At 42.5% G+C, this 20,833-nt stretch overlaps 1 protein-coding gene across 1 annotated transcript in view; it reads right to left on the bottom strand.

Annotated features, from left to right (window-relative positions):
- Nucleotides 1-20,833, bottom strand: part of Dlgap5 (DLG associated protein 5) — a 41,466-nt gene that overhangs the window by 12,150 nt on the left and 8,483 nt on the right. The window contains exons 5-13 of the mRNA XM_057786437.1: nucleotides 20,168-20,252; nucleotides 19,956-20,075; nucleotides 12,142-12,212; nucleotides 9,460-9,725; nucleotides 8,189-8,301; nucleotides 7,575-7,701; nucleotides 4,384-4,469; nucleotides 3,389-3,549; nucleotides 1,182-1,274 (exon numbers count right to left, since the gene is read on the bottom strand). Of these exons, the coding sequence (XP_057642420.1) occupies nucleotides 1,182-1,274; nucleotides 3,389-3,549; nucleotides 4,384-4,469; nucleotides 7,575-7,701; nucleotides 8,189-8,301; nucleotides 9,460-9,725; nucleotides 12,142-12,212; nucleotides 19,956-20,075; nucleotides 20,168-20,252 (1,122 nt within the window). The remainder of the gene's footprint in view (nucleotides 1-1,181; nucleotides 1,275-3,388; nucleotides 3,550-4,383; nucleotides 4,470-7,574; nucleotides 7,702-8,188; nucleotides 8,302-9,459; nucleotides 9,726-12,141; nucleotides 12,213-19,955; nucleotides 20,076-20,167; nucleotides 20,253-20,833) is intronic.

Below are 20,833 nucleotides of genomic sequence, written 5' to 3'. Positions count from 1 at the left end.
ACTGGAAGGAAATGTTAAAGTTTCTTTTAATTCTTTAACATGTTGTGCTGCTGAGACAGAATTCAGAAGTTTTGTTTGCATAACAAACTATAAAGTATCAACCCAAGTTTATAGACTAAGTGTCCTTCCAACAGCATGAGGAAAACTGACAAGTACAACAAATGTCCATAAGAAGCATAGGAAAAATGGACTTAGAAAAGACATTAAAGTATGAGTACATATGTGTGTCAGTGTGAGGATGTGCATATGGGTGCAGCTGTCCCCAGAGCCCCCTGGAGCTGGAATTATAGGCCATTGTGAGCTACCCTATGTGTGTGCAAGAAAGAGCAACATGTACTCTTAACCCGCTAACTTACAGGAAAAGTAGAAAACCTTATCAGCATAATGAAGAAATACATAAAATCTTATCATTCTACAGTCTGTCACACAAAAAGCATGTAGACAGTGAGGAGGTGTGGTCTGCCCAATAAAAGCATGAACTGGGAACACCAAAGCCTGGAGTGACCCAACACTACCTTGGGCAAATGATTTACTCTTTCAGAGTCTTGAATTTCTCAACTGTAAACTGAGGACACAGCACCTTCTAGATGGACTGCTATGAAGCTTAATGGAACCACTTGGAATTTACAAAACATGGGTTATTTACAGCTTTGCAATTAAAAGAAATACATAAACATAGGAGGTCTGTTCAGTTTTGTAAGACACAGTCTTGCTATGCAGCCCTGGCTGTCCTGGAATCATTCTGCCTCAGCCTCCAGAGAGCTGGCATCACAAGTGTGCCACACCACACGGGCCAGCGCAGGTGCAGCTTCTGAGCAAACCCACTATCTTGGAACAGAAAAGTCACCTAGGCAACCCAATGCAATCAATCACACATCTCTTACTAGTTTCTCTTTAGAAGCAAACATCTTACTTCATGCTGATTGTACCCTTGCTTTCTCCCAAAAGGCAATCAGAATGTAATAAGCATTATAGAAAACATAGCTTGTGAAACAGAAAGCCCAAAGCTAAATATTTTCAAAACTTACATGGTAGAAATAAAGAATCAATGTTTCCAAGCTGTCCTTCACCTCCACATGTGTTCCGTGGCACAACTAGGCCACCCCACTCCCACACGATTGAAAAACAAAATTAGAGAAGCATCCATGCTAGAAATTTGGGTAGAAAATGCACAAACCTACCCGGAGAACTTTTTTGCTTGGATTATTATTGTTTTTCCATCCAGCTTCCTCAAGTTTGAACAGGTTGTCGAACTTCTGGTTTACATCATCGACCTGTTAATAAAAAGCCCAAGTTCATCCCATTAACGCTATGTTAAAATTACTACGTTATGACTATAAAATTACTATGCTAAATAAACTGAAAATGGTGCCCAGAATTGGATCGTCATTAAAATTAAAATCCTGTGTGTGTGTGTGTGTGTGTGTGTGTGTGTGTGTGTGTGTGTGAGAGAGAGAGAGAGAGAGGGAGAGACCGACAGACAGACCGTGGTTGAGCAGCAGGGTCTTAAGTCAATCCAGGATAACCCACACTTTGCCGTACAATTCAGGATATACTTGAACTCCTGATCCTCCTGCCTCTCCCAAATGTGGGGTTATTCAGCTTAAGTCACTGTAAATTGAGTGTTCAAATCAAGAATTTTTATGTTAAAATTGTTCATTGGTAGTTTTGGTCTAGAAATCTCTAAAACGTACAGAAAGGAAGTTATATATTAATAACTCTCCCAGATTCCTTTTAAGAACAGTTATATATATTTTATAATTCTGAATGTGAATTATTTAGAAATAGTTTCCAGAGTGATGAGATTAAAGGTGTATTCCACCACACACTGCTCATCTGCTTGCTTCTTTTTCCTTCAAGATTGATTTTATTTTATTTTATTTAGCCAGGCAGTGGTGGCACACACCTTTAATCCCAGAACTTGGGAGGCAGAGTTAGATGGATCTGTGTGAGTTCAAAGCCAGCCTGATACAGAGCGAGTTCCAGGACAGCCAGAGATATCACACAAAGAAACTCTGCCTCAAAAACCAAAAACAAACAAACAAAAAAGGGACTGATTTTATTTCATGTGTATATTATATCTGTTTGCCTGACCCATGTTGAGTATGGGTGGCCATACAAGGGAGTCAGATCCCTTGCAACCAGTTACAGGCAGTTATAAGCTGCCTGATGTAGGTGCTGAAAAAAGAAACCTAGTCCTGTGCAAGAAGAGCAAGTGCTCTAACTGCTGGTCCATCTCTTCAGCGCCTCATACACTTACTTCTGAAATATAAACTCAGCAGGGTAGGAAATGTCCTTCCCCCAGACATACCCTCCTAGACCTCCATCAATATGCTTTACATTATAATGTCATACTGTATCTAAGGGCCTCAGCTTCCCATTACGTCATACTGTATCTAAGGGCTTCAGCTTCCCATTATGTCATACTGTATCTAAGGGCCTCAGCTTCCCATTACGTCATACTGTATCTAAGGGCCTCAGCTTCCTATTACATCATACTGTATCTAAGGGCTTCAGCTTCCCATTACATCATACTGTATCTAAGGGCCTCAGCTTCCCATTACATCATACTGTATCTAAGGGCCTCAGCTTCTCATTATAATGTCATACATATTTAAGAGGCTCAGCTTTGCATGACAATGTGATATGGGATTCTCCTCTGTATGTTGTGAATACCACTGGTTAATAAAGAAACTGGTTTGGCCTGATAGGGTAGATAGGCAGGGAAAACTAAACAGAATGCTGGGGAAAAAAAAGGAGTGAAGGAGAAACCATGTAGCCCTGCTGGAGGCAGACGCTGGGAACTTTACCTAGTAAGCCACAGCCACGTGACAATACACAGATTACTAAAAATGGCTTAAATTAAGATGCAAGTGTTAGCCAATAAAAAGCTAGAGATAATGGGCCAAACAGTGTTTTAAATAATATAGTTTCTGTGTGATTATTTCGGGTCTGAGCTGCTGGGTGGCTGGGAAACAAACTAATGGCCTCCATATAACGTCTTACCATATCTAAAAGCTGCTACCAAACCATTTACTTCTCTTCCTGCCTGTTTTGTTTTGAAGTCAGTCAGGGTTTCTCTGTGGAGCCCTGGTGGCCCTGGAACTGTTGACCAGGCTGGCCTTGAACTCAGTTCTTCCTGCCTCTGTGTGGGATTAAAGGTGTGTACCACCATGGCCAGTTCTTTTCCTGCCTTCTTATCATTTCTAAAAACAAAGCCTGGCACACAACTGAATTCAGTAACTGCACTGGCTCACGCCTCCCACGTACAATTACCACAGACTATTTGACAACATGGGGAAGAGACAGTGCAATTTACATGGTACATTCCAATAGCTCACTTATTACATCCATTGTGAAGCAAATGTCGAAAACACTTGACACATACCTGAAAATTAACCATATCCCAAAATCCATCCAGATCTGAACAGGTGGTCTCCTTTTCACCTCGTTTATATTCACAGTTATCTATCAGTCCTTCAAACTGCTTGAACCTTTCCATAATAAGGAGTCTTGTTTGACCAACTGTTGTGCGAATAAGATCTTTAGCTAAAGAAGAAATTAAATAGGGCCTTTACAGTGAGCCAGCCAACTGAGACTTAGCCCCTAATCCCCAGATCTTACACAATTAAACTATTATAGGAAAACAAAAAAGAACCATCCCCAATCTTTGCCACAAATGCTGAGCACAAGCTCCTTGCTTCAAGTACCACAAACAATTAGCAGTGTTCACCCTCAATCACACATGGCTTCTCAAGGAACCATTCCCTTTCTCCTGGATTTTATGGGATTTCAACCTCAAACAAGGCAAGGTACATAAGTATCCAGGACCTCATACTGCTAGCTTTTTAAAGAGTTTCTCCAAATAAATAGGACTAATTTGTTCATACTGATTTACATAATTATAATTGAGAACACATATTTATATAACCAAGGAATACCAGATTAACACCACTATATACAAAGTCACATTAAAACACCAAAATACACAAAAGTTGTACACCTCCTTAGCATAGAGATACTAGAGGATATATGCTGAGCGACTCTTGGCATTTTGAGCAATACTGAGACTTTAAGTTGGACACTAGAGTTTTAATTTTGAAAGGAATGCAACAACATTAAAAAAAATAAGGGTTATGGATATAGTTTGCTAGCCAAGCATGTGCTGTGCACAAAAAAATATCCTGGGTTAGATCTTCTATGACTACTCTTACTACTACAATAAAAGAAAACCCAATACATAACATAATCATTTTTATTGTGTCCCTTGAAGTGGGACAAGGGTTCAAGGTCACCTTCAACTACAGACTGAGCGCTAGGCCAGCCTCTCTAAGATGCACAACGATACAATGCTAACAACGAAAGAGAACGTCTTCATCTCACCATCATCAGGAATGTCCAGGTCCAGCTTCCTGTCCCACTCCAGGCAGTGCGAGGTCAATCTGTCAGTTTCTGACTGGAGGATTGTTCTGGAATTGTGACATCCACTTTAGTCATACAAGTGTCGCCACCTTAGTTCAGTCTTACCATTAGGACACTTTAATACACAAGACAGGACAGCTTAAAACAAAGGTACAAAATAGTACATAAAATAGGCAAAACAGTCATTTTGAAGATTTTATGTGCAAGAATTTGACGAACTATATACTAAAACTCACAAGAGACAAATTTCCTAAATCATATAACTCATGTACGCCCATTCTTCTATAGTGAATTTACATGGGATGGATGATGCTAAGACACACTTTTCCCCTTTTCAAGCTACCATTTCTGATTTGTTCGGTTCCTCATTCAGAGGCTGAGTTCAATACGCACTCAGATACTCATCACAGAACTAAGGACTGTCAAAAACGACCTGAAGATAAAACCAGCAGAATCTATGACTAAAGTCAGGACCTTCCCTGAGGCACAGCACGGCGCTGCTGCAGTCTAGTGCCAGAAGGCAGAAGCAGGAGGAGCAGGGCAAGTGAGGCCAGCATGGCCCACACCTGAGTTCCAGCCAGGCGAGGCTACAACCAAAAACAAGGACAGAAACGAACAAACCCTCTCCGCAAGGTGACAGGGTCCTACAAAGTCTATTAAATAGTTTCTTTCTCTCTCTTTTTTGAAAAAGATTTATTTATTATGTATATAAGTAGTGTTCTGACTGCGTGCCAGAAGAGGGCCCCAGATCTCATTATAGGTGGTTGGTTGTGAGCCACCATGGTTGCTGGGAATTGAGCTCAGGGCCTGTGGAAGAGCAGTCAGTGCTCTTAACCTCTGAGACATCTCTCCAGTCCTAGATAGTATTTATTTGAGTTAGCCTTGCTCCCCAGAGAACATTTGATGATGCCTAGAGACTTTTCTTAAGACAAGGTGTATCTATAGAGCCCTGGCTGGCCTTGAACTCAGATCCTCCTTCCTTCTGCCTCCCTCTGCTAGAACTAAAGGTATGAAAAACTGAGCCTGGCTGGAGAGTTTTGATTATCACTATAGGTTAGGGATGCTCTGAACACTCAACAAGAACAGAATAGACCCCAAACAAGAAGTCCATAATCCAAGATGTGAGAGATCTAGGGCTAGCAGGAGTTCAGTCTGTGTTAACACAGGCACCCCAGAGTGCAGAGACATCCCACATCTACATGCACATCAAAGAACTGGAAGCAGGGCCCCAAGGCATGCTTGCACACTCATGTCCACAGCGGTCCTAAATCACTAAAATGGAAGCAAGCCAAATGTCACTACAGCTGAGTGTGGCAGCACCAGAGTCAGAGACGGGGGGATCAATCTAGACTGGAGGCTGCTATAGCGAGTTCTGGACTCATATGGTGAGTGTAGGGTAGTCAGGAGACTATAACATGATTCCGTCACAAATGAAAACAAAACAAAACAAACAACAGAAATGTAGATGACAGATATATGGAGAAGCAAAATGTGGGTATGGAGTACCACTTAAGACTTATTTTTGGGCTGGAGAGATGGCTCAGCAGTTAAGAGCACTGAGTTTAATTTGGGGGTGGCTCACAACCATCGGCAATGAGATCTGGCGCCCTCTACTGGCATGCAGGCATACACGCAGAGCATTGTTACATAAAATATAAATAAATAAAAATTTAAAAAAAAATTTATTTACAAAATGTATGAGTATATGCAAGTGCACCATGTGTGTACAGTGCCCTTGGAGGGCAGAAGAAGGTACTGGATTCCCTGGAGCTGAGTGACAGCTGGTTGTGGGCTGCCACGTGGATGCTAGAAACCAAACTCTCCCGAAACATCAGCAAAGCACCCTTAAAGGCTGAGCTACCTTTCCAGACACTGCATCCCCATCCTGTTCAACCCTGAGAAAGGGAAACTGGGCACAGGGCTTATGTCTGTAGTCTCAGCACTTGCTAGGCACAGATGGGAGGACTGCCCATGGGCTGGAGGCCTGTCTGGTCTACAAAGTGAGGCCCATGACAGTTAGGACTACACACTAAGAAAGGAAAGAAATTCTAACACTGCAGATCAATCTTAAGGATACTACACTAAGTAAAATAAACCAGTCACAAAGATACAAAAAAATAAAAGATAAAAAAAAAATCACTGGCTCAAAACTGTCTCTAACTCCAGTTCTAGGGACCCAAAGGCCTCTTCTGGCCTCTTCAAGGACCAGGCACACACAGTACACTAGCATACATGTAAGCATGACAACCATACATATTACAAACCAACCAACCAAGCAGCAGCAGTCCCTTGCAAAAAAAAAAAAAAAAGAAAGAAAGAAAGAAAGAAAGAAAGAAAGAAAGAAAGAAAGAAAGAAAGAAAGAAAGAAAAGAGAAAAAGACTTGATAAGTGATTTGGAGGCAGTGTGGACCAGGAAAGAGTTAAAGGATGCTGAAGGTGAATCTGATGAAAACACACTGTATGGAATTCTCAAAGGTTAATAACAATAACAAGAAGACAAGCTCTCATCTATCCCAGGCAGTGTTTGCATGGGTTTTGTAGCCAAGGACGACCTTGAACTTCAGATCCTCCTGGCCAGTTTGTTCGGTTTGGAGATCAAACTTCCCCGGGTGCTACGAGGTGCATTACCAACTGACCCTGCCGCCCCATGCAGAAGATGCTTCCTCTCTTCAGCCTGGGCTTCAAGAGTGAGCAGCTGAAGCCTGTTAGAGCCACCAACTGAGTCCAACTAAGTAAACTGTGACAGAGCAGACAATCGAGTGTTATGCACCCACATACGAGAGAGCTCTTCAGGTGCTAAAACCGAAGTCATCAACACTCACCACTAGATGAAAACGAAACAATGTACCATACAAGACTTTTACACTTTCATTATTTACCTCTCAAAACATTCACAACAAAATTAACAGGTGCATGGAAGGGTCAGACTCTGGGCTGGGACGCCACTTCCCTCACATGTCCGCCTACCCTTACAACAGAATCCTTACTACGCCCTAGCTAGCAGAAGAGTAAAAACTGCAAGGTAAAAATCGCACCAAAGCCAGTTCCTCTTCACCAACCATATTAAATGTTCATGCATAAAATGGAACACCTTAATTTGGGGTTTAAAGTCAAGACACGAACGCGGATTCTCACGGCAGTAGCAGACGAACCTGAAATACGGCACATCATGCTGTGGCTGAGACACCTGCCCCTCAGCTACTCCCAGGGATGTGGCTCCGTCCACCGCAAGGCAACTGCAATTTGTAGCAGGCGCTTCCTTTTGGTTTAAGACATGTTCTATGTGAAAGAAACCATTACTCATTAAAGACCAATTCCTGAAATAACAGAACTCACGAGGTTTCTTTTAAAATCCTTCAGTTTTAGCCACGCTGAGCTTTAACGTTGCTGCTTCTGCCTCATTCTATTCAGATCTCGTCTATTATGGTCGTCAGTGTGTGTGTGTGTGTGTGTGTGCGTGGAGGTCAGAGGTCATGTGCAGTGTCCTTCTAAGAGCACGCTCCACTGTCTTTCTGCAATGGTCTCTCCAGGGCTGGAACAGACCAATGACAGTGTCCCCACCTCCCCGGTGTAGTCTTTAGCTCCTGTCTGACCAACGTCCAGCTCTGTCCTTAGACTCCAGATCTATATGGCTGAGTGGTGCTCTCCCTAGCTCCTTCTCCCCGTCTCCCACTTTATCCCGGACACATCTCTAAAGTACACGGTGAAAATGAGCACGTTCACGAGCAGAAGCCAGAGGAGTGACATCTTAGTTAACACACCCTACCTTCATCACAGGCTGCCGGAGACGCTAAATCCTGCTCTAAGTTATTTGATTCTTGCTGCACCGATACAGACTTTTGTACCAAGAGTCCATTTGCTGAATCCTGAGTTGTAGAGCTAAAAGTAACAGCAAAAAGTACACTTCACAAAAGACGAAGTCCCCACATACACAGTCGAAGGACTCGAAACTTGTGTAGTTCTTTAAAAGAAGAAGGCCTCACTACCTAACTCACACAAAGTAGCTTTTAATTAATAAATTTCTATCCAGGCCGGTGATACGTGCCCATAACCCCAGCACTGGGTGGAACAGGCTACTGAAGATGTCGTGTACCAGGGGAGCTCGGATCAAAAGTCACTATTTGGGGATTTTTGTTTGGTTTTGACATGGTATCGTGCTAGGAAATGGAGCCTGGCCTCAGACTCTGAACAGCCCTCTTCAGCCTTGCCAACGGGATGGCTGTGGGCCGGGCATGTGCCAACCGCCCTGGTTAGGATCCTGCACAATGCTTATTCTGGGCAGGGAAACTTAAACCAACAGTGGGAATCAGCCTCTTTATTAAACTAATTATATGAGGATTCAAAGATACTGGAACTCTTCCCTCCCACCCTCCAAGACAGGGTTTCTCTGTGTAGCCCTGGCTGTCCTGGAACTCACTCTGTAGGCCAGGTTGGCCTCGAACTCACAGAGATTTGCCTGCCTCTGTCTCCCAAGTACCGGGATTAAAGGCGTGCGCCACCACTGTCCATCTTAAAAATAAATCTTTACAAAAGAAATTAAGTAAATATTATTTAAGGGTTATAATTAAGTCACTTATTTAAAGCAAAAATCAATTATAATCATGGTGAATACAATTCATAGAAAATATCAAACTAGGGACTGGAGAGATGGCTCAGTGGTTAAGGGCACTGACTGCTCTTCCAAAGGATCTGGGTTCAATTCCCAGCACCCACATGGCAGCTCACAACTGTCTGTAAAGATCCAGTTGCAGGGGATCTGACACCTTCACACCAATGCACATTAAATAAACCATAAAAAATATTAAAAAAAAAAGAAAAGAAAATATCAAATCTATCAAAGACATTAGTGCAAGCTTCTGAAGAACTCTTCTCAAGGAAAACGTTTTTGTGTGATTCGTACTAGCATACTTTACTAACTAAAAATAGTGCAGAAAAAAGTAGAAATGTAAGACCAGCATTTGTTGCTCCTTTTAGTAAAGAGCTTGGTATTAAGATTATTTGTGTATTAGGGTGTGTGTGTTAAAGTACACATCTTACCCATCTAGTTTCAAAGGGCTCCAGGGCGTCAGGAGGGCGTGGTCACTTCTATGACACGTAGGCGCCACTGGGTAGGTCTTCAGCCCACGAGGTGGCTGAAACACACAATGCTCAGGCGCAAAGGAATTCCTTTGCTTCGCTTTTGCAGGAACTGTCCTGGGTAAGCTCCCCATGGCTGGGAAGACTCCGTCCTGACCTGTTCCACTTGTTACGCTGCTCTGTGGACCCACACGATTTTCTTCACTAGCACCTTTAGAGGGAATGACCTAGGTATAAGCAGAACAGAGCTGGAATTTCTCTTCCAGGAATGCACCCAATCATTAAAACACAAACACATAAATAGCAGCAGTAGCAACAAACACGTTTGACACTGTGAGGGCCGTACTGATAGACGTCACCACAGACGTTACCACAACCCAGCATGAACGTCACCACAGACGTTACCACGACCCAGCATGAACGTCACCACAGACGTCACCACGGACGTCACCACGACTCAGCACATCTGTCACTGTGAGGGCTGTACTCATGGATGTCACCACGACCCAGCACGTCTGACACTGTGAGGGCCGTCCGTACTCATGGACGTCACCACGACCCAGCACGTCTGACACTGAGGGCCGTACTGATGGACGTTACCATTGACGTCACCACGACTCACTTCTGGCCATATCTGAGAGTGAGGTCTTAGACAAACAAGGCAGGAAGAGCCAGCCTACCTGTGGTGAGGGCAGCATCACTCTGGCCAACTAAGAGGGAACACGAGCTGAGCACAGGCACTCATTGCTGCTGCCATGTGACCAGCTACCTTAAGATTCCACAGGATGATGGACTATGTCCTTGAACTATGAGTCAAAGTGAACCTTTCCCTCCTTAGGCTGCTTTAGCAACAGGAAGTTAGCAAGAGAGCATCCACACGCACAATTTGAAACTAAAATAGATATACTTAATTAAAATATATTAAAACTAAAATGGAAAAACTCAACTGACAAAGTACACCTTTAAAAAAAGAGATGGATTGATTGATTATGTATACAGTGTGTGCCTTCATTTCTGCCTGAACGCCAAAAGAGGGTACCAAGTCTCACTATAGACAGTTGTAAGCTGCCATGTGGCTGCTGGGAATTGAACTCAGGATCAGACAGTGTTCTTAACCTCTGAGGTATCTCTCCAGCCCCAAAATACACTTTTATAAAAATTATAAGGCTTTAAGGAGAAATCTAGTACTTACTGAGTGACTCCTATTCTAGAGGACCACACCCTTAGTAAAAAAAAAAAAAAAAAAAAAAAAAAACCTTGAACTGCGGTGGCTGGAGCAATGGCTCTGTGGTTAAGACCACTGGTTGCTCTTCCTAATTACCTGGGTTCAATTCCCAGCACTCACATGGCTCACAACCATCTCTAACTCCAATCCCATGGGATCTGATACTCTCTCTAGCCTCCACAGGCACCAGGCGAACAGGCAGTATGTAGACATATATGCAAGCTAAACACCCATACTCGTAAAATTAATAATTCAAAAATAACCTTAGATTGTATTGTAAATCAGCTTTCCACAGAACAATTTTTAGTGTGAAACAGTGAGATCAAGCCGTAGAATACAAACGTTATTTTTCCAAGTCAGCTTAGTTGTTACTTGATATTTAGACATTTAAAAAGTTTTTGACTTATGAGGTCTGAACTCATACTCAACCTGAATAAGAATCTCAAAGGCCAGTATGTCAGTGAATGTAAAAACTAATAACATTCAGAGGAATAATAATTTTTTTAAATATACTTATTTATTTTACGGTATGTGAATTTGTTTGGGGTGTATATACCATAGCATGGGTGGAGATCAGAACACAGGTTCCACCCCGTGGGATTCGGGGATCAAACTCAGGTCATCAGGCTTGATAGCAAGTGCTTTTACCAACTGAGTCATTTCGCAGGCCCCACAAAATAAATCTTAGAAGGGTTTCCTTTAAGACTTACAAAGATTGCCTCTGCATTTCCTTCCTTGGACACTCAGTACGGCTCTAGGGAGGCTCTGCACTCTTCAGCAAGCGGTTCTTTCGCTTGTTTTTAAGATTAAGGTTGTATTCTAGGCCAAGAGACTAGGAACTCAAAATAGTTCCTTGTTTTGTTTTGTTTCTTTTTCCTTTCCTTTTTAAAATTTCTATGTGTGGAGGTTAGAGGACACTTGCAGGAATCAAGTTCTCTCCTTCCACCATGTGGGCTCTGGGGGGCGGGGGTAGGAGGTCGTCAGGCTTGGCAGCAAGCACCTTTACCTGCTGAGCCATCTTACAGGCCTCATTGCTAGATGCTGTTAGAAACCCCAACTTATTGAATTCTTAAAACTCTGTCTAGGCAATTCTGCTAGAGATGGAGAAAACCTCAAAATCTGCAGCTAACTGGAAGCACAGATGACACCCCATTCTAGCTGAAACCGAAAGCAGCATCTCACCTATAACCAGCTCTTGCAATACAGTCCCAGCTTGTTTTTCTACTCCCCATTTTCTCTGTTAATCAGAATACGCTTTCTCTACTTATAAAACTCAGGGTTAGATTAAGACACTGGTATCAGCAAATCAGGTTTCAGTATGTGCGCAGGCGCGCTCTCAGAAGCATCCGCACGCTACGGACGGAGGACCGAGCAAGGAGATGCCGGGCACTTTGGGACCAGCAGACCGCATCCTCTACCTTGTCAAGCTTGGCGTCCACCTTTCTGGCAGGTCTTCCTCTACCTGGCCCCACTCTTTCAGATTCATTCTCTAAAAGAAAAAAAAAAGAAGCAAGACATCCATTTGAAAACAGACAAGCGCTCTTTTCTGCTGGGAAGATGAGAGCTTTGACAAAAATCAGGTATTCATGCCCAGGAGCGCCAGAAGCCCAAGCTACCCACCCAGGAGCAGTGAATGACTAAAACCATGGACCCTGCTTCCACCTCAAGGAGCAACAGATCTGAGCCTTGGGCCCGCTTGCGGCTCTGCTCTGCCTACCGTGAAGGAGCCTTCAAAGGATCCACAGCCCAACTACACCAATCGGAGGAAGAGGGACTGTGCTGCCTGGAGGCTTGCCTTTGCATATGGCAAAGCCTCACACACACAGAGAAAAGCTGCCTTCTACCTCGTCAGCGGGGGGGGGGGGGGGGGGGGGGGGGTTCATCCCATCCTGCCAAGACAGGACCCTACCCCCACAGAAAACTCTTCGGGCCTCCTGGGCTCATAAGCTAAAGACAAGTACTGCTTCTAAGACTGGTATTCCGCCAAAGACTACGGGGAGACTTGGGATTGCCTGCATAGCTAAAAAAGCTCTCACTTCTGCTCCCTCACTTCTCCCTCTCAGATCTGTCTGAGGGCACTGGATGACTAGGGTGCTGGTAGCTCATTACTTCATTTGCTAAGTTTCCTGCTAAAAATACAGACAGGCGTGCATCTTTCATAGGCTTCATAGTCCAGGATTAACAGGTTTCAGGTGTATCTTCAGAGGTTCAGAGTGTCCAGTTTCCTTTAATTGTCTTTTAAAATGGTCATGCCTTTTAACCGAAAGCCATATCCTTTTGCTATGACACCAAGATGTAAATCTGCCCCAGCTGTCTTACAGATACATGCAGGTTCCTGGGAGAAGTTCTGCTGCTTTATCAGAAAATCTGGCCTGGTGAAAACTAACAGTCTCCAGTGCCTGTTTTGACCCCTCCCATTTGAGCATATTTTATATTTTACAAGTCACTCCTCCTGCCTGGGCCAAGACCAACCTGCAGAGGGTTCTCCAGATAACACCAGCAACTACACCAGCTCACCAGCTCCTGGGACTTCACCATTGGTACCGCCTCTCCAGGGTCAAATGGGTACTTACCCAGCAAATAAAACTTGGGTTTTAAAGGGTTTATCTGCTCTCATCTCCTTCATTCACCCTTGCCTCTCCTATACCGGGGCAATTCTCCCTTCCATTCTTTCTGGCCTTCCCAAGGCTAGCCCCATTCAAAGGGCCAATAATAACAGTTTATTTTTTTCTCCTAGCAACCTGCCTTCTCAGTTATCTCAAGAAACAGATGCCTGAGGCAGTAAACCTGAGGCCTCTCCAGTCACACCTCCTGCTGCACATAAGCCCAACTCCCAACTCTCCCCTCCCCATCACCCCATGCCTGTAGGAAGCAGCCAGACTTGAGCCAGAGTCCCTATACCCAAAGAGTCTGGGATATTTGGATGGAAGCATCACCCCAACCCCTGGCATCCATATATCCAAAGAAAATTTTCCCAACCTGAAAAAGGACATGCCTATGAAAATACAAGGAGCTTGCAGAACACCAAATAGAGTGGACCAAGAAAAAAGTCCCCTCACCCATAATAATTAAAACGCAAAATATACAGAATAAAGAAAGAATAATAAGTGCTGCAAGAGAAAAAGGCCAAGTAACATATAGAGGCAGACCTATCAGAACTACACCTGACTTCTCAATGGAAACAATGAAAGCCAAAAGGTCCTGGACAGGCTTTAAGCAGACACTAAGAGACCACGGATGCCAGCCCAGACTCCTATATCTAGTAAAACTTTTAATTACCATAGACGGAGAAAACAAGGTATTTCAGGACAAAACCAGATTTAAACAATACCTACCTACAAATCCAGCCCTACATAAAGTACTAGAAGGAAAACGTCAACCAAGAAGTCGGCTACATTCACAAAAAAACAGGCAATAGATGATCTCACAGCAGCAAATCCCAAAGAAGGGAAACGCACACATGATACCAACAACAACGAAAACTAAACAGGAACCAGCAATCAATCACCGGTCACTAATATTCCTTAATATAAACGGATTCAACTCATCTATAAAAAAACCACAGGCTTATAGATTGGATATGAAAACAGAATCCATCCTTCTGCTGCATACAAGAAACACACCTCAACCTCAAAGACAGACATCGCCTCAGAGAAAAGGGTTGGGAAAAAAATTTTCCAATCAAATGGACCTAAGAAACAAGCTGGTGTAACTATCCTAATATCTAACAAAATAGACTTCAAATGAAAATCAATGAAAAGAGACAAAGAAAGACATTTCATATTTGTCACAGAAAAAAAAAATCAATCCATCAAGAGAAATCTCAATTCTGAACATCTATGTCCCAAACACAAGGGCCACATGAGGCAGGACAGTAGCGCAAGCACGAGCGAGCACATGCAAACTCATAATGAGCCAGTAGAACTGGCCAAGGCAACCTGTCAGAGGACCAAGAGCACAGTAACTAATAACATGTGCTCCTAGCCAATCACGCGCACCAACAGTGACCGCCAGTTTCAAAAGGACCAACCAGAAACGTTCCTGCAACAGCTTAATTCCCCTAATCCCATAAAAACCCCAACCTGTTTACAATAAAGAGCTTCTGTATTGGAATCTCCCAGAGTCTGTGCCCTTGCCTCTGTGTCTTCTCACATCCGCCCACCCACCCACTCCCATCCCCCCCTCAAATGGGGACTGCACAACAGGCAGCAGTAACAAACCCGCAAAAACTACAGGAACCCACATTTGTAAATGAAACATAATTTAAGCTTAAATCACATATTAAGCTCCACACACTAATAGTGGGAGACTTCAACACCCAACTCTCACCACTGGACAGGTCAGTCAGACAAAAAATTAACAAGGAAATAAGGGAACTAACCGATATTATGACTCAAATGGACTTAACAGCATAGAACATTCCATCCAAACACAGAATAAAGCTTCTTCTCAGCACCTCACGGAACCTTCTCAAAAAGTGACTACATACTCGGTAACAAAGCACATGTCAATAGATATATATAAAAAACTGGAATAACCCCATGTATCTTATTGGCTCACCATAGCTTAAAGTTAGAATTCAACAGCAACACTAATTTCAGAAATCCCACAAACACATGGAAATTGAACAATGCTCACCTGAATTACCAATGGGTCAAAGAAGAAATAAAGAAATTAAAGACTTCCTAAAATTCAATGAAAATGACCACACAACATACCCAAATTTATGGGACACAATGAAAGAGGAAAGCTCATAGCACTAAATGCCTACATAAAGAAGCTGGAAAAATCTCACACTAGTGAATTAACAGAACATCTGAAAGATCTAGAACAAAAAGAAGCAAACTCACCCAGAAGTAGTATACACTAGGAAATAATCAAACTGAGGACTGAAATCAAGAAAATAGAAATAATGGAACAATACAAAGAATCAATGAGACAAAGAGTTGATTCTTTGAGAAAATCAACAAGATTGACAAACCTTTATCCAAATTATCCAAAAGGCAGAGATATAATACCCCAATTAATAAAATAAAGAATGAAAAGGGGGACACAACAACAGACACAGAGGAAATCCAGAGAATCATTAGGTCATACTTTAAAAACCCATACTCCATAAAATTGGAAAATTTAAAGGATATGGACAATTTTCTGGGTAAGTACCACATACCAAAATTAAATCAAGACCAGATAAACAAATTAAATAGATGTACAACCCATAAGGAAATAGAAAGTCAACAAAAGTCTCCCAATTAAAAAAAGCTCAGGGCCAGGTAGTTTCAGTGCAGAATTCTACCAGAACTTCCAAGAAGAGCTAATGCTGATACTCCTTAAATTGTTCCACACAACAGAAGCAGAAGGAACACCGCCAAACTCTTTCTACGAGACTACGGTTTCCCTGACACCTAAATCATACAAAGACACAACTAAGAGAGAATCACAGACCAATCTCCCTCATGAACATTGATGCAAAAATACTCAACAAAATACTGGCAAACCAAATCCAAGAACACATCATAAACATCAGCCACCATGATCAAGCAGGCTTCATCCTAGAGATGCAGGGGTGGTTCAATATAATGAAAATCTGTCAACATAATCCACCACATAAACAAAGAAAGAAGACCACATGATCATATCATTAGATGCTGAAAAAGCCTTCAACAAAATCCAACATCCCTTCATGATAAAGGTCTTAAAGAAATCAGGGATACAAGGAATACTCCTAAACATAATAAAGGCTAATTTAAAGCAAGTTGACTGCCAACGTCAAACTAAATGGAGAAAAAAAGCAATTCCATTAAAATCAGGAGCGAGAAAAGGCTGTCTACTCTCTTCATATATATTCAATACAGTACTTGAAGTCCTAGCTAGAGAAATAGGACAACAAAAGGAGATTAAGGGGATACAAATTGGAAAGGAAGAAGCCAAACTTTCGCTATTTGCTGATAAACACAGTGACCCTAAAAATTCTACCAGGGAACTCTTACAGCTGATAAACACCTTCAGTCATGTGACAGGATACAAGATTAACTCAAAAAAATCAGTAGCCTTCCTTTATACAGATGATAAATGGGCTGAAAAAGGAATCAGAGAAACATCACCCTTCACAATAGCCACAAATAACAAAATACCTTGGGATAACGCTAACCAAACAAGTGAAAGACCTGTATGACAAGAATTTAAGGCCGGGCGGTGGTGGCGCTTGTCTTTAATCCCAGCACTTGGGAGGCAAAGGCAGGCGGATCTCTGTGAGTTTGAGACCAGCCTGGTCTACAAGAGCTAGTTCCAGGATAGGCTCCAAAAAACCACAGAGAAACCCTGTTTCGAAAAACCAAAAAAAAAAAAAAAAAAAAAAAAAAAAAAGAATTTAAATCTTTAAAGAACAAAATTGAAGAAGATACCAGAAAATGGAAAGATCTCCCATGCTCATGGATAGGTAGAATTAACATAATAAAAATGGCAATCTTACCAAAAGCAATCTATAGATTCAATGCAATACCCATCAAAATCCCAGCAAAATTCTTCACAGACTTTGAAAGAACAATACTAAATTTCATATGGAGAAACAAAAACCCAGGAGAGCCAAAACAACCCTATACAATAAAGGAGGCATCACTATTCCTGACTTCAAGCACTATTATAGAGCTACAGTAATGAAAACAGCTTGGTATTGGCATAAAATTAGACAGGTGGACCAATGGAATCGAATCGAAGATCCTGATATTAACCCACACACCTATGAACACCTGAATTTCGACAAAGAAGCTAAAAATATAAAATGGAAAAAAGAAAGCATCTTAAATAAATGGTGCTAGCATAACTGGATGTCGACATGTAAAAGAATGCAAATAGATCCACATCTATCCCCATGCACAAAACTCAAGTCCAAATGAACAAAGACATCAACATAAATCCATTTACATTGAACCTCATAAAAGACAAAGTAGGAAGCAGCCTTGAATACATTGGCACAGGAGACCGCTTCCTAAATATAGCCCCAGCAGCACAGACACTGAGAGCAACAATTAATGAATGGGACCTCCTGAACTGGGAAGCTTCTGTAAAGCAAAGGACATGGTCAACAACACAAAATGACAGCCTAATAGAATGGGAAAAGATCTTCATCAACTCTACATCTGACAGAGGGCTGATCTCCAAAATATACAAAGAACTCAAGAAACTAGACACCAAACTACCAAATAATCCAGTTTTAAAAAGGGGGGGGTACAGATCTAAACAAAGAATTCTCAACAGAAGAATCACAAATGACCAAAAGACACTTAGGAAATGCTCAACATCCTTAGTCATCAGGGAAATGCAAATCCAAACAACTAAAAGATACCATCTTACACCTGTCAGAATGGCTAAAATCAAAAACACCAATGATACCTTATGCTGGAAAGGATATGGAATAAGGGGAATGCTCCTCCCTTGCTGCTGGGAGTGCAAACTTGTACAGCTACTGTGGAAATCAGTATGATGATTTCTCAGAAAATTAGGAAGCAATCTACCTTAAGACCCAGCAATACCACTCTTGGGCATATACCCAAAGGGGAGGCACAATCACACCACAAGGACATTTGCTCAACTATGTTCGCAGAACATTATCCATAATAGCCAGAACCTGGAAACAACCTAGATGCCCCTCAACTGAAGAACGGATAAGGAAAATGTGGTACATTTACACAATGAGTACTACTCAGTGGTATTTAAAAACAAACAATGACATCTTTAAATTTGTAGGCAAATGGACAGGACTAGAAAAACCATCCTGAGTGAGGTAACCCAGACCCATAAAGACAAAGTATGTACTCACTCATAAGATACCAGACATAAAGCAAAAGAGAACCAGCCTACAGTCCACAACCGAGAGAAGCTAGAACCCTCTTCCAGAAACAGATGAAGCAGACGCAGAGATCCACAGCTACCACTGGGCCCCCAGGCAGAGAGAGGGATGAGCGACCATACGAACAATGGGGTCAAGGCTATGATGTTCCCATCCCACAGAATCAGCTCACCCGATCTAATGGGAGATCACTGACTCCAGACTGACAACTGGGAACCTGCATAGAACCGGACTAGGCCTCCTGAACAGGTGGCAATGGTGTGGCTTGGGCAGTATAAGGAGCCACTGGCAGTGGGACCAGGATCTAACTCTAATGCATGAACTGACTTGTGGAGCCCATTCTCTATGGAGAGGCACCTTGCTCAGCCTAGGCACGGGGAGGGGGGCTCCTTGGTCCTGCCTCAAAGAGGTGATGGTGCAGACTTAGTTGACTTCCAGGGGAGGCCTTAACCTCTGAGGAGCGGATGGGGGGCAGAGAGAGCGGGAGGAGAGAAGGGTGGGGGAACTGGGATTGGTATGTAAAAAAATAAATAAAAGAAAAACAGTTCAAAAAACAGAAAGAAAGAAAGCAGAAGCAATGCTATATTAAAGTACTAGAGCATTTGGTAAAGTCTGAAGAAGGACAAACAGGAATATATATTTTCAACTTTTATGATTAGAAGTCACACCATTAAAGGAGACAAAAGACAAATGAAATTTCCTGTCAAATACAAACCATCTGCTTTTCAAAATAAAGCTATGTCTTCCTTCTTCTTTCCTGATTACTAAATACATACTAATCATAAAGAAACAGAACCAACAAATCTTACCTCCAACACTAAACCAACCAACCAACCAGAACAGCTGGGCAGCCTATAACTTCCAAACTTCCTTGAAAGCCTGAACCAACAGGATCATCTGTACCACATGTGTATCCAGCTCCAGGACATAAGATGCCCTCTTCTGGCTCTGTGGGCCCCCATTTGTTACAGACATATATGCAGGTAAAACCCACACATACAAAATGGAAATAAATCTTGAAAAGAGGAAAAAAAAAACCAACAAAAAAAGTGCGGAGCAGTAGTTTGTTGGCAAAGGGCTTAGCATGGCGCCAGACCCGAGTCTGAGTGCCAGCACTCCTGTAAAAGGCTGTGTGCTGGCACCCATCCGCAGCCCGCGCTGGATCCCATGGTCAGAGACTGCACCTCAGACAGCACAGTGAGGGGAACCGAGGAAGTCACCCCATGTGCACAGACGGCCTCACCCACGACTCCACTGTCAATTTGATACTTCGGCATCTGTTTATACTAGTTTTTGTTTATTAACAGACACACTCTATTTTAGAGTCATGGTCTTCTTTGACCCTTTCTTGTTCTTTATAAAGTGTGTCACTGTGTCTCTTACCCCCAGCAACTCTTGTGACTGGCTTGCTTGTGGCAGACGGGACTGCTTGGGTCATCTGCTTTGTCCTCTGAGTAGCGGCTGCTCCGGTCATCTTCCCTGACGGCACCACAGACTGTACAGCTGGGAGAAATAATCTTAATCAGATGTTTTCTGTCATTCATAAATTATTTCCGTGGCAGCACCAAGTTCATCATCACTGCTAATGTTCCTACCCTTTTTCTCTTTGTACGGTATCTTCTTCTCAGAAGTCTGTTTTTGGCCAAACCGTGTTGCTTGAAGGGCGTTCCTACTATCAATCTGTGAAGAATTGGGTACTTTGTTATTTAACTGCATAATAATTCAAAACACATTTGTGTGTATGTGTGTGTGTGTGTGTGTGTGTGTGTGTGTGTATGTGAGACGGGGTTTCTCTGTGTAACAGCCCTAGCTTTCCTGAAACTAGTTAGCTCTTGTAGACCACCAGGCTGGCCTTGAACTCCCAGAGATCACCTACCTCCACCTCCCAAGTGCTGGGATAAAAGGCATGTGCCACCACACCCGGTCAAAACACATTTTTAACTTGTAAGGTGATCTCAAAAGAATCAGCAGTTCTACACCAGCCTCAACCAATAGGAGAGTCTGGGCTATAAAAAAGTCTCTCTCAAGAAAAGAAAGAAAGAAAGAAAGAAAGAAAGAAAGAAAGAAAGAAAGAAAGAAAGAAAGAAAGAAAGAAAAGACCAAAAACCCACCCACAAAACAAAAATCACAGCCAGGAAGGCATGCTCACACTCGCCTTTAATCACAGCACTCAGAAAACAGACCTCAGAGATGCCCCTGGGGTCAAGGCCATATGCTCACTTGAGAATTCTGACAACACTAACATTAATTGTGGTTTTCTT

This window comes from Chionomys nivalis, chromosome 12 (assembly GCF_950005125.1).
Source record: "Chionomys nivalis chromosome 12, mChiNiv1.1, whole genome shotgun sequence".
NCBI lineage: Eukaryota > Metazoa > Chordata > Mammalia > Rodentia > Cricetidae > Chionomys > Chionomys nivalis.
Note: the sequence above shows the minus strand (reverse complement) of the source record. Positions and strands in the feature narration are given on the sequence as shown.